The 14037-nt window shown below is 33.3% G+C and overlaps 1 protein-coding gene across 7 annotated transcripts; it reads right to left on the bottom strand.

The window, feature by feature from the left end:
• Window positions 1-6318: 6318 nt before the first annotated feature.
• Window positions 6319-11069, bottom strand: LOC141678948 (4-coumarate--CoA ligase-like 9). Of its 7 annotated transcripts, XM_074485416.1 has the most exons (8): window positions 10105-10240; window positions 9855-9985; window positions 9492-9681; window positions 9206-9351; window positions 8993-9060; window positions 8793-8895; window positions 8376-8510; window positions 7373-8170 (listed from the first exon to the last, which is right to left on the bottom strand). In XM_074485416.1, the coding sequence occupies exons 1-7, from the start codon at window positions 10193-10195 to the stop codon at window positions 8382-8384; spliced, it is 858 nt and encodes a 285-aa protein (XP_074341517.1). In that variant the 5' UTR covers window positions 10196-10240; the 3' UTR covers window positions 7373-8170; window positions 8376-8381. The 7 variants fall into 7 exon arrangements, with proteins under 7 accessions (XP_074341514.1, XP_074341516.1, XP_074341513.1 ...); XM_074485412.1 differs by lacking the exon at window positions 7373-8170 and adding an exon at window positions 7139-7277 and having other exon boundaries at window positions 9855-11067; XM_074485411.1 differs by lacking the exon at window positions 7373-8170 and adding an exon at window positions 7140-7357 and having other exon boundaries at window positions 9855-11067.
• Window positions 11070-14037: the final 2968 nt, after the last annotated feature.

Here is a 14037-nt window from a genome sequence, read left to right on the forward strand (position 1 = left end):
TTGGGCTGGGTTCGATACTGAATTGGGCTAAGTCACTTTGTTAGTGGGTTTAATTGAACCTGGACATGAATATATAATCTGATCTGTAACTGATATATTGAATTAAAATTTAAATCTGATAATAATATGGGTGTTAAGTGAAAAACTGTTACAAATAATTTAAATTCAAAATCTGATCAGTTTTGATTTTTTTTATTAATGGAGCAGTTTAATTCAGACATTAAGTGTGTAGACAGTTTCACTTTTCCTCTCCTATAAATAGAGGCTAAAGTGAATGTATTTGACACACCACACAACATTCTCTTCTTTTCTCCCTCTCTGTATTTCTCTCCCAAAAACACAAGTGCGAAGTGCTGTTATTTTTCTGGCGACTGAGGTGCTAGTCGAGGTGGAGGTTTTGTTGCTGCTGTTAACATAAACTCCGAGCTGTTTTATCCTGGTGGAGATATTGCACGCATCCCAAACGCAGCAGGTAGGGGGAAATATTCTCTTCAAGAACATCCAGGGCTTCGAGCAAGGCCTGGTGACTCATCTGTGATCTTATTTTCTCTGCATTTTGTACCTGTGCACCATTATTTTCAGACACGTTTGAAAGCTATGGTTTCGGGTACATCTTCATTTTTCTCTTCGTTATTTCAGTTACTAATTTTGTTTACATGTATACTTTGTTTTGTTAACTGTAGTCTTGGTCTGAACTTGCTAAATTTTATATATACTTGCCTCTATGTTGCAATATTTGTTAGTGAAATTTACAACAAATAGTTCTCTCTCTCCAAATACTCTCTCTCTCTTTCTCTCTCTCACATCGGTGAATCATCATTTTCTCGATCTCGCGGCGTCAATTTTTTTTTTCCATTACAAATTTTAGAGGCATGTCTTTGAATCTTAATAATAATTTATTAAGTTCATTTATAGAAATATTGAATACTTACACACGATATAAGTTCATACATGAACCCCATATTTCATTATTAGTTGCTTATTTATATTGTTTAATTAGTTTTATGAGGTGATTTTAAGATTTATTTATCTAATCGGTTGCATGTTTAAATTAGCCTGTTCTATTTTTTAATCTTTTCATTATTGAGATTAATGTATGAGTGATATTCGATATTTTCTATTGAGATTATCTCTTTGGACATTTTTTGAAAGTGCTTAGTTTCATGATTCAGATTGAGGTTATACACAATCTACTGCTTAGGAAATTGAAGCAACCAAATTCTAACAAACTCTTATATATATATATTCATATAAACTATATGTTTCTATTAGTAGTTACGTAAATTGTTTAGTTACCTATGTATTGTGATTTTTGAGATAGATCAATTTAATTGGATGAATATTTGAATTTATATGTGTTTTGCCATTTTATTTTGTTAATGATTTGTGTATTAGTTGATTATGTAATTGGTAATTTGAAAGCTGGAGGTGTTAAGTCTGACAGGGATGTCGGGATAATTAGGAAATATTTGAATGAAGTTGCACAAGAGGTGGAATCGTTAGATAAAAATGTTGAAATAGTTGAATATGACGTCGCTACAGTTGGAAATACTCCATCTATGAATGTATCGGGAGTTAATTTAGGTGATAGAGAAATTCATGACAATGTAATTTTTCAGTTTACGCGTGAGGTTGCCAACTTTAATATGAATATGGAAAATAATGATGTATTGGGCAATTGTTTGAGAAGACAAATCATGCCGATATTAGAAATATTTTGGTGTTAAAGTTTTATGTCATGTCTTTACCTTAATTATTTTAACTGTCATGTAATATTTTTTAGTTATATTGTTAATACATTTTGTATAGTTTGTCTATTTTAATAAGCTGATATAAATTTTTATACTAGGTAGCATAGTTCGTAAGTTGTTGTTTTGCATAATAGAAGTTTTAAGAGTCCATTGAAACATACGAATTTTCATATAAAAGTTATTATTTACATAATAAAATTTAATCAAATACAATTTCTAGAGGTACAAGATATGATACAAATTTTCTGACAAACAAGTTATAGAGATGAGAAAAGTGATATAGTTTCAAAAAATATTTACTAATTACACTTTGTTTATTTTAACATAAGAATTAAAGTAAATAATAAAATGATTATTGAATATCTTTTAATTCTTAGTCAAAAATTGTATTTTACTTCAAAATGGCAAAATTGACAATAAAATGTGGACAACACTACATATACTATATTCCAATTGGGAAATATCTAGATTCATTGCATGATAAATAGATATTTTGTAATACATGTGCCAAAAAGGGCCATTAGGCTTTGAGTTTATTTGTAGTTGTAATTGAGGTATCTAATTGTAGTTATGATTTCTTTGAGTTATATTTGCAGTTGCATATTGGGTTTAGAGTTAGAGATTTATATGAATTACACCAATAATTATATTTTGAATTTCTTTGAGTTGCAAATATAGTTATTGTAGAGGTATCTAGTTGTAGTTAAGGTTTCTTTGATCTGATCTGGAGTTGTAAGTTAAACCTCGATGAAGTAATAATCGATAAAGTAATAACCTCGCTAAAATAATATTTTTCTCCGGTCCCAACATAATAGACACGGTATATTTTTGCTCCCGATAAAGTAATAAACTCGCTAAAGTAATATTTTTTCTTGGTCCCGACCCTATTACTTTAAAGAGGTTTAACTGTATTGGGTTCATAGTTTGATATTTATTTGATTTATACCAATTGTTGCATTTTGGGTTTGTTTAAGTTGCAAATGTCCTATATACCACAGTTTTATAACGAAATGCTCAAAATGACACAATGTGTTAAAATGGCCCCAAATGGAATTCTATGACACAACATGTCACATCATTTTTTAGTTACTTTTTTATTTTTATTTACACACAACTTTATATCACATTTTTTACTGTATTCCATATTTTTAGACTGTAAGTAACACCCGATGTTCCGTTTAATTTTAAATTTCCTTTTCAACCGTTACCATTTGGTTTTCAAAGTTATTCAAATGAGGGCCCTAATTCAAAATATATTAATATTTAGGGTTTAACAATTCCCTATATGAGTTTAGAAATATTTAGAAAAAATATTTAAATAACATAACAATTCAAGGTTTAGGATTTAGAGGCCCTAAACCCCAAAACCTAAACCCTAATTTAATCTTAAGGTTTAGGGCAACCAAACTCTAATTTAAGAAGTACACTTTAATTTAATCTTGGAACCTAATTTAACTTTCTTAATATATTAGGGTTCTTCAATTCCTAATTGATTTTAAAAATATTACTATATATACAGAACACCCGTTAAAGTAGCATTAAGTTAGAAAATATGACATTATCTAGTATTTGGGGTAAAAAAGAATAAAAAAAAATTCACAAGACGCTAGTGTATGTAGATAATACTATGCGTTTTTTCTTCAAATCTAAACCTAATTTAGCGTCTTTCATGAAAGGGTTTAAAAAATAACAGGCACAACGCAAGACAATCCTATAGTTGCATTTTAAGTTTCTTTGAGTTCCAAATGTAGTTGCACTTGAAGTTCTTAGTAGCATTTGAGATTTATTTGAGTTGGACATGTAGTTACATATGGAATAAGAGTATGAGATTTCTTGGAACTGCACCTTTAGTTGCATTTTGATTTTTTAATCAACTCACATAATGCCAGTGGAAAGATTTTCCAGCTGCCTATTGGGTTGCTATAACAAATAACATGCATGCATGTGCTGATTTTAGTAATATGCCATCATAAAAAACAACATACATGCAATAAGTCCGCTTGAACCATTTGATTACACAAAAATATATAAGAAACATCTATTCTAATCTAGTTTGAGCCCTATTGTTGAACCTGAATTTGTAGAGTACAACAGAAACAAATAAAGATAAAGCTCTGTATATGATTCGGTTACATTCCCCTTCACTTCTCGATATACTTTGTTGGGTTCGTTTATTATGCTTTCATGTTTAGTCTGAGGCTATAATCATGTCTTTTTTTCAGTTGTAGCTTTTCAAAATTTAACAAAAAAATATTTTCATGAGAAATCATTTTCTGAATCAACTACGGTAAATGTTAGTGGAAAACCTTTTCCATTCCTGTAATGGAAAATACATAAATAGAATCAACAAAGTGTAAAAAAAATTAATTTAAAACCTTGCACAAATAAAATCAAAATAATGTTTCATTTAAATGCACAAAACTAATCCATGACTTTAACAAAAAAACTTTGAAAAATATGCACACTAACAAATCATCTAAGGTCATTATATTAAACTGGAATAAAAAAAATCAACTCAGAGGAACTTAATACTATTAGAATTGTAAAAACTAATGGAGGTTTTGAATGAAACCTTAGAAGAACCAACTAGACTATTTATTTAAGTCTAGACATGGTTAGAGACCTATATTGCAACTGAATTCAAAATAAAACAAATCAGGACAACCTTTTGCTTTCCAAATAGTAAAACTAATCAAGATTTTCTATCACACCTTGAAAAATTAACCATACTAGCTATTATATTCAAGACATACTTAGACACCTCCAATGCAACTGAGTACAAAATAAAACCAATCAAGGTAAATTTTGCTTTTCAAATAGTAAAACCAATTAAGATTTTCTACCAAACTTTGAAAAATTAATCAGATAGCTATTTTTTTTAAACATGCTTAGACACCTCCAATGCAACTCGATACAAATAAAATTCAACAATATCAATACAAATATTTACATTGTTTATTTCAGAGTTTACTCTTGGCAACATTTGCCCAAGTTCTCCAACCATGGGGATAATAACGGACGCTCATATTCAATATCTCGTTTAGAAGAAATGTTGCAGCACATATTGCACATCCTTTGCTTTGAGCCCGGGCTTCTGTTACATAGAGGTGATTAGCATAGATGAAGACTGCGGAAGACTATAATAATGTATGGCTTATTGGCTACCTTAGAGAAACTCCAAGAAGCTCTCTATTCACCATCCTAAGTTAAAATTTGAGGAGATTGAAATGAAAAATATCTCCAACACACTCCTAGTCCCTCCCTAAAAAGTTAGGATCTTCAAACCTTTCCTCAATTGTGAGGAGTATACCTTCTCTCCTCAATTAATTTTTTATTAATATATACTGATTTCAAGGATCTTCATGGCTGAGAGTTTATGCTGGGTTCAATAGTTTGAAATACATGAGATTGGTTCGGTTGAAAATTATGCTAGCATCTCATACTCTCATCCTCTCATCCAATGTGCTTAGTTTTTCAATAAGGTGAATAAATAATTTTAAGTTTATAAGAAATATATTAAAGTTTTATTCATGTGCATTATCTTTTTGGATAGTGATGAGTATCACATTATGCAGAAGTGATGCGGAATTGCAGATAACAATTAGAAATTAGAACATTAAAAATATGTATGGAATATAAAATAAATTACAATAAATGGAGATGAGTGTTTGAGGAGAATTGTTGGAGTGAAAATATATATAGGGATCTTAAATGAATAAGAGTCTATTTTATAATTTTTTTTGAGGAGTGTTCTGAGTGACTCTTGGAGTTGCTCTTAGGCACCTTAAAAAGAGCATATTACTGTTGAAGCTTCCGGGATCTATCATATATCAACTGTTGACTCCACTTCTACCAACATGAGTGCATTAGTTATTTAGATGTGAAATCCTATTGATTTGTATGTATCTCTCTGTTTTAATTAGGATTTTAATAACAACAATTTCTTCCTTAGAAAATATTACACCAGATTGCAGATGTTCTCCAAGACTAAACTTTGGGTGTGCTGAAGAAAAGGGACCTGAATAATTCTTATACCAACATTTTAAACTATTCATATGCAATAGCAGAGAAAATAAATAAGTAGGTAATTTTTCATATTCCACAAATAGAATACAAATATAAATCTCATGTTATAAATTCAAATGTTTTCATGTAAAAGGCAGCTATAAAAATTTATGTATAGGTATGTAACACGAGATATGGTAAATATGTGGCCCCTCTTATGAAACATCGATCTGTAGGTAGAAATTAAAGGAAAGATTGTTCTTTATTAAATGGTTTATTAACCTTTTGGCCTTTAAAGTATATGCGTTTGTACCCGTAAATCCTTGAACTCTGCGAGCGTACACTTTGACCCCCAAGTTATGTATTTTCATACATTTGGCCCTTTTTACCGTGACAATTAAAAATCGGAGGGGCAAAAAAGACATTTGATCTCCGAGTTGTACTCTTATAACGGTTAAAAGGTATATTTCTCGTATCTTGAGGGTGAAAAGGTACAACGTACTATAATTTAAGGGGCAACTGTTATAGCAGAAAAAGGTTATAATAAGAAATGATATAATAAGAACATCAGATCTTCCCCTTTTTGCTTCCATGATACAATAAAAAGCAAATATGGTAAGGTTTTCTAAAAGTTGAAGTACCACATTTTTTACAAGATCAATAAAAGTATATACATGCACCGTGTATCCTTTGTTATATGGCTGATTGATTTTATACAGCTTGTTTTGTTAGTGAACATCCTGACATTCTATTTGCCTTTTTTTGTCTCAGTGAACAACTTAGACTGGATGAGAATTGGAGCATTCTTCTTTGACTCGTCAGAAGCATTTCTGACTGAGAAACTGATCTGTCCCTCAAGGCTTGCAAGAAATGAGAAACTAGAGAAAGTGTTGCAGTCACTGGGTTCTTGTGTATTGAGCAATATTAAGAATGGAATCTGGATAGCCGGTATGCTTGAACTGAATTATCCCCTTTTTTTGGTAGTTTGAAATATTTCTGCTGTTGTGTAGTCACAGACACACGTGCACACACACCATATGTTACTCTAATGATGGCATATGTAACTTAAAGTTTGTAAATCGTTCTCAGATTTGCAGCTTGTTCGATGTCCTGTCTGTGACCAGAATATGTGTGATGGTAAGAAAGTATATACGTGTACATAAATTTTATAAGAAATGAACTCCTTAGAATTGGTAAGGTTAGAAACATGTGATTGGATATCATGTGCTCGATTGATATCATGTGCTCGATTATTTATGGTCACATGGCAAAACACAAGACTTACAATGGTCCTGATTTTGATTTACATATCACATCTTCAGGAACGGTGCATATTGTGGAGGTGAGGCATATAGAACTGTTCCTCAGTGAAGGATACCAAGATGGTAGCTGGGATTATGAGCAGATAGGTCGCCATGACACCATAAAGCATGCAGAAGGAGCTTCAAGTGGCATTTTGGACATTAAGCATCTGAAGGATGCCACAACTTCTGGTAACTTTCTGATGCATGCCTGTCTGACCTATAAAAGGGGGAAGATCTGATGTTCTTTTAAAAGGTACACCGTACAAACATTTGCTCTTAATCTTCACATTACTCGTCCTAAATTTGGTTCCCAAAATATAAAAAGGTTATAATAAGAAAGGATGTCCAAATTAGAATGTCGTTTTTAGTCACAGAGCAAAGCAAAACTAAAATCCCGTTAATTAACACGCAATAACATTGAGTGATCATTCATAACCTTGACTTAAATCTACAAATTAAAACTATCAAGGAAATGAGCTTGTTAGCAAACCAAAACAAGTCGGATATGAAGAAGATGCATTAAAACTTGTCATGCCATTGAATTAAACTTGATTTTTCTGCTATAACAGTTAGCCCTTAAAGTATAGTACGGTGTACCTTTTCACCCTCAAAATACAAGAAATGTACCTTTTAGCCCTTATAACGGTACAACTCGGAGGTCAAATGTCTTTTTTGCCCCTCTGATTTTTTACTGTCATGGTAAAAAGGGCTAAAGAGTATGAAAATACATACCTTGAGGGTCAAAGGATAAGCTCGCAAAGTTCAGGGTTAATGGGTACAAACCCATATACTTTAAGGGCCAAAAGGTTAATAAGCCTTATTAAATTAATAATCAAGCAAACGAAGCCTGAATGAGTTTGGACAATGAGAACTACTGGTCAGTTTGAAATTTATGAACCAATAAAGGAAACAACTTCAAGCATGTAGAAAGAAGAGCAAAGAAGCCAAAATATTATATGGTCTTCTATGCAATTCATATATAGTAATGTTTACATTCCTGTATGATGCTGGACATTGAGCTTAGTCTGGATCACCTACAGTTGATTAAGTAGTTAGGTCCATCTTGTTATTCATCAGCTTTTACTGCAGAATGTTCCGGTACATCCAGTGCTAGAAGGAGGAATACACAATATAAGATTAATTCTAAGGTTATACATTTTCTGGGTACATAAATATGACAAATATGACTTTTGCGAGGTCCATCAGCACATATTTTACATATGTTGGAGTTTTGACAAGAATGAACTTTATTACCTGCGGTAGCTTAGTAGTTTATAACTATGCATGATGGAAAATTTCTGTAGATATTACTTACAATAAGCTATAGTCTTGATGGTCCAACATTTGACAAAGCAAGCTTCACTAACTCTTTCCGCAACACTTTACCAGTAGCATTTTTGGGGATAAAATCGATGAATGATACTTGTCTTAATTTCTTATATGGAGCAACCTAAGAGACATTACATTATGGAAGTGATTATTGACAAAAAAAATTGAAATGATATGATAGAACAATAAGGTTGAGATCCTGACTCAAGGTTTCTCATCTATTATTGGACGGGGAGGTCCGTAATAAACTCACACCGGATATTCTTTGATTTAAGCAAAAAGACAGAGAAGTTAAGACACATTAATAGATCATTAGCATAGACGTATAAGCTCTTTGAAGATGCATTAGTGTACTGAGATTCAAGGATATCTCAAGTCAACTACAGTCAAGATAAGAAATTACCTGTTTAGCCACAAATTCCTTGATTAGAGACTCATCAATAGTACTTCCTGGAGTCCTCACTACAAATGCTATAGGTACTTGTCCTGCTTTCTCATCAGGATACCTGCAATTACATGCAACAACAATAACTGAACCAGCATTTCACCAGATAAAGTTATATATAATTGCCCACAAAACTAAAAATAAGCCAAGTTGCTCACGGAACCACAGCCGCTTCAACAATATCTGGATGGGACTGGAGAATATCTTCTAGCTCTGCTGGGGGAACCTGATACATAATCAAAATTTCTAAATACAGAATAAAACTTAAAAAGTTATTAAGTTCTTGATCACATCAATGGACAAGGGAGAGGCGGAGAGGTGATATTCAAAACATAATTTTGTTACTTGTCTCGATGAAGGACTTATTTAACCTGGTAGCCGTTGCGCTTGATTAGTTCCTTTAGTCTGTCTACATAAAATAGAAAACCTTCATTGTCAAAATAACAAAGATCGGCAGTCCTTAACCATCCATCAGCAGTGAAAGTTGTACTTGTTGCCACTTCATCATGGACATAACCTATACCAAAATATTGAAAACAATATAATAATCGAAGTAGTTGTAGCAAGAGTGATCAGAGTGTCTGAGAAATTGTACATACACAATAATTCTAAGATTTATCCTGCAGATAACTATTATTAAAGGTACTTATGTTTTACCTCTCATTATTAATGGTCCTCTGACCCAAAGTTCCCCATGCTTAAATGGGGGCAAACCAATCCCAGTTTGAGGATCAACTATCTTAGCTTGACAATTGTATGCAAGTCGCCCGTTTGCTCCTAATCTCTTGCTTTCATATGGACCTACTGTTCGAAAAACACCACCTGTTGTTTCTGTCATTCCATATGCCTAAAACAAGTTTCACGGCAATTAGTACCGTAGAAAGCAAATCACATGTGATCTACTAACTAGCTTTCAAGTAATTTATATACAGGCATAATTTTATGATTGTACAGCTAATAAATTAGGGAAATAAGAATAGTAATATTAGTACTCCATGTCACCAGGCAAAGGTTATTTACCTGAACCAGGTAAACATTTGGTAAAAGTGTGTAAAACCTGTTTATTAAAGGAATGGGGAGAGGTGCTGCGCCGCAGAGCACAATCTGAAGGGAGCTTAAATCATAACCTCGAGTCGGGCTATTGATCATGGCTACAATCAACGGGGGCACCAAAGCCAAATTAGTAACTCTAAATTGCTGAATAGATTTCAGCATCAGCTCCAAATTGAATTTATTCATAACTACTAGACTCTCTCCAAATGCAACACACCTAATACAATATACAAATCCATAGACATGAAATAATGGAACCGTGCACATTGCCACGACGCGGCTCTCCTGACGCAAGACCATTGCTCCATTCAGGGATGATATCAAATTCCGATGAGTTAAAGCTACTCCCTTGATTCTCCCTGTTGTTCCAGAGGAATAGAGTACAGCAGCTGTATCCGATTGTCTGATAACAACTCTATGTTGATGTTTATGTTCACAATGCAAGAGTGATTCAAACTCGGGAGAGTCGAGCAGAATGGGAGGGTGTTTTAGTGAAGGCAGTATGTGAGCTGTTTCAGAGGTGGCAAAGGCGATGACAGGAGTTGTAAGTTGCACTTGACGGGAAACCTCGGATACTGAGCTGGCAGGATTAGAAGGAGAGACAATGACACCGATGGCAAAAAGGGAGAGATAGAGGAGAGGAACATGAAGCGGGTTTGGAGAGAGTATGAAGGCGGTGTCACCAGAGGAGAGTCCAATACGAAGGAGGAGAGAGGAAGAGAGTGTAGTTATGTAGGATTGAAGTTGAGAGAAAGAGAGGCAGTGTCCAGTGGCAGCGTCAACCAGGAAGCTGTTGCTGTTGCTTTTGTTGCTGTTGCTTTTGTAAAGAGTCAATACATAGTCTGTGATGGAAAGAGGAGTGTTTTCATCAGCAAGTTGAGCTGGAGGGGGTGCTCTAACACTATGGTAAGTTTGTGTTTCGTAATCGAAACCACTGTTTTCATCAATAAGTTTGCTCACCATTCTATTGTTTCAAGCACTAGCCACTTGGTTTCTACTTGAATCAACAACAATATCAAGGAAGGAAGAAGAAAGGGAGGATTTGGATTCGGAGAAGTTGCAACAATTGAGTCTGGAATTATATAATGCTAGATTTATTATAAAAAGAATAAGAAAACATTTTACGAAACAGACAGGGCCAAAGGGAGAGACAAACCACGAAAGCGCAGAGATTGTCAATTTGTGGGTTAGGTGGGAGGAATATGATGCCTCCCTAGTTTAGTCGTTTGTACATGCATGAGTTTTTGTCTGGACGTCACCGCGGCGGAATTATAAGAAAATCATTGAATGTATTAAAATAGTTGAAAATTTTAAATTTATTATAAAAAACATGGTAATTTTTTATAAGAGGAAAAATCATTTTTTACGATAGTAGAATTTATAAAGTAATTTTTTTGTATCATAAGTTAAAAGTTTTTAGTATTTTTTCAGTGTTTTTAATGTGAAAAAAACAATACATCATAAAGTTAAAATTATGATTTAATATGAGATGTATATATGTGTCATAAAAAAATATATAAACATACTGTATATAATTTCTAATTTTATTTTAATAAGTAGATTTTAAATATGGGACTAAATAAATTGTAAGATTTTTTTTAAAATCTGTACAAACTATATACACATAAAAAATCGAAAATTAAAATATTAGTTAATTAAAATATGAAACATATATAATTTTATGGACTATTTCTTAGATTGAGTATACGCTAAAAAACTAAAGTTCAATGAAATCTTACTCTAGTGGGTAGCTCCCATATAGCTCCGCCTCTGGCACATATTATACTAACACAACAGCCCCAGTCTACCAGCAACTTCAAGATAGCACTGTTCACGAAACGAGCCGAGTCGAGTTTTAACGTAAACGAACCGAACTTTCATTTTTTTTTTCTGACGAACCGAGCCGAGCCGAGCTTACTTATCGGACAAAAATACCTGTTCGAGCTCGAGCTCGAGCTCGATAACAAACGAGCCGAACACGAGTTTGTTCGCGAACAAATACGAGGCGAGCCGAGCTCGAGCCCTAACCGAGCAGCTCATTTACAAATTAAATTAATCAAACTATTTTGACCCACATCAACTAATTGAAGCCCAACCCAGATTTAAGTCCAACCCAAATTATCAAAAAACCTAAACCTAAATTATGTTTGTGTGTCTCAGTCCTATCTCTCTGGCTCCCTGCCTCTCTCATCATCATCTTCTTTACTTCCTCCTACCGAGACTCTAAATTTTAATCAAATACACACACAAACACAATTGGATACCACGTATTGAATACACACAAACACAATTTGACATCCAATACATACAATTGTATCAAAAAGTGTCTTCAAATTCGGGTTTCATCAACAAGTGAATGTAGATGGGTTGTTGTTTAAAGATATTGACTTGATAGGGTGTGTTTTTAGTTCCGACGATTTGGTTGAAATGGATGGAAGTGTGTTTTTGAAGATTCTAATTCGAGTTTCGTCAACAAGTGTATGTAGATGGGTTGTTCTCATCTCTCTGGTTGTATGCATATATAAGTATCTATCTGAATGGTTATTCTGAATGTTTATTTGTTGTAAAAATATTCTGATTTTTTTGTATTTTTTTCGAGCTTTATCAAGCCGAGCTCGAGTTGAACGAATCTGAGCCGAGTTCGAGCCGAACATATAGAAAGCTCGGCTCGGACTCGTTTTCTTAACGAACACATTTTGGTGTTCGAGCTCGAGTTCGAGTTCTTAACGAACCGAGCCGAATCGAGCTCTTACCGAGCCGAGCTCGAGCTTGTTCGCGAACAGTTAGGTTCGTAAACAACCCTACTTCAAGGTATTCCTCCGGTAACAGCAAATTGTACCAGATTATTTAAAAATTTTATTTTATTTATAAAAAATTCATCTAATACACCTTTTCGGATTTCGCATTACCCCTGATGTTGAACACGGTCTGCCACATCTACTCTAATGCGGAACATGAAATGTCACATCAAGACTCGTTACAACACACAAAACGGCGTATTACATAATGAGGTGGACGAAATGACATATCTGCGGGGTATTTTGCGTCAAATCTGAAATGAGGGTACCCACTACCCATGGCCATGAAATTGGAAATATGACATGTTGCGCCATCATCCACAAAACAGAGGCCCGAGTTCAAATAAAAATACGAGGCTGCTCCACGCAGGTTATTTTTGTTATATAGAAGGTTGCTGGATGATTAATATGGTAGGGCTGAGCAAAAAACCGAATAAATCCAAAACCAAAATCTTTAAAAACCGAACCGTCTATATCTGAACCGAAACCGAAACCAAAAACTTAAAAACCGAAACCGATTGTCCGATTTCGGTTATAAGTTAAAACCGAACCGATAAAACCCAAAACCGATCCGATTATTAAAATAAATAAATAAATATATTTATATAATTTATATGAATTTCAATATAGAAAAATACAAATATATTTTATGAATATATAGAATTTTGGTTTGGACCTTTCAGGTTTATCACAATACTTGGTTGATGACTATATCACTTTTATGTGATCATAGTGTTTCCCCTTGCTTCTGCTCAAACATGTTAATTATGCACCACCTATGCCACATTCTGTATTGTTTGATCAAGCAGGCTAATCTACTAAGTCTCTTATCTTCTGATTTGCAATATTTTTTGAATTTCTTTATATAATTTTATTAGCAAATTAATTTTAAATTATAAACAAGGATTTGGAATCCTCCGAATATATTACTCACGGATTATTTTTAGACTTCGGTAAATTATTATAAAAACTTTATTCTTTTTTGGATCAAATATATTTTTTATACTTAAAATTTTAGTAATCATATTTATTATGTAATTTTTATTTGAGGCGGTTTTTTAACCGAAACCGAACCGATTATAACTGATCTGACAATTTTAAAACCGAAACCGAACCGTCGATTGAGGTTGCGGTTTCGATTTTCAATTTTAAAAACCGAGTAGATGCGGTTTCGGTTTTACCCTAAAACCGCACCGATCCGTCCCGTGCTCTCCCCTAGATATGGGCATGAAACTACCCTAAAGACATAATAAATGTTAAATTAATTAGACCTAATATGGTCCAATAACAAAACCCAATTAATGAGGTTTGAAACCATGATTCTTTATTAATTTTATAATTCACGAATAGGG

The sequence above is a fragment of the Apium graveolens genome, chromosome 8 (genome assembly GCF_009905375.1).
Source record: "Apium graveolens cultivar Ventura chromosome 8, ASM990537v1, whole genome shotgun sequence".
Taxonomy (NCBI): Eukaryota; Viridiplantae; Streptophyta; class Magnoliopsida; order Apiales; family Apiaceae; genus Apium; species Apium graveolens.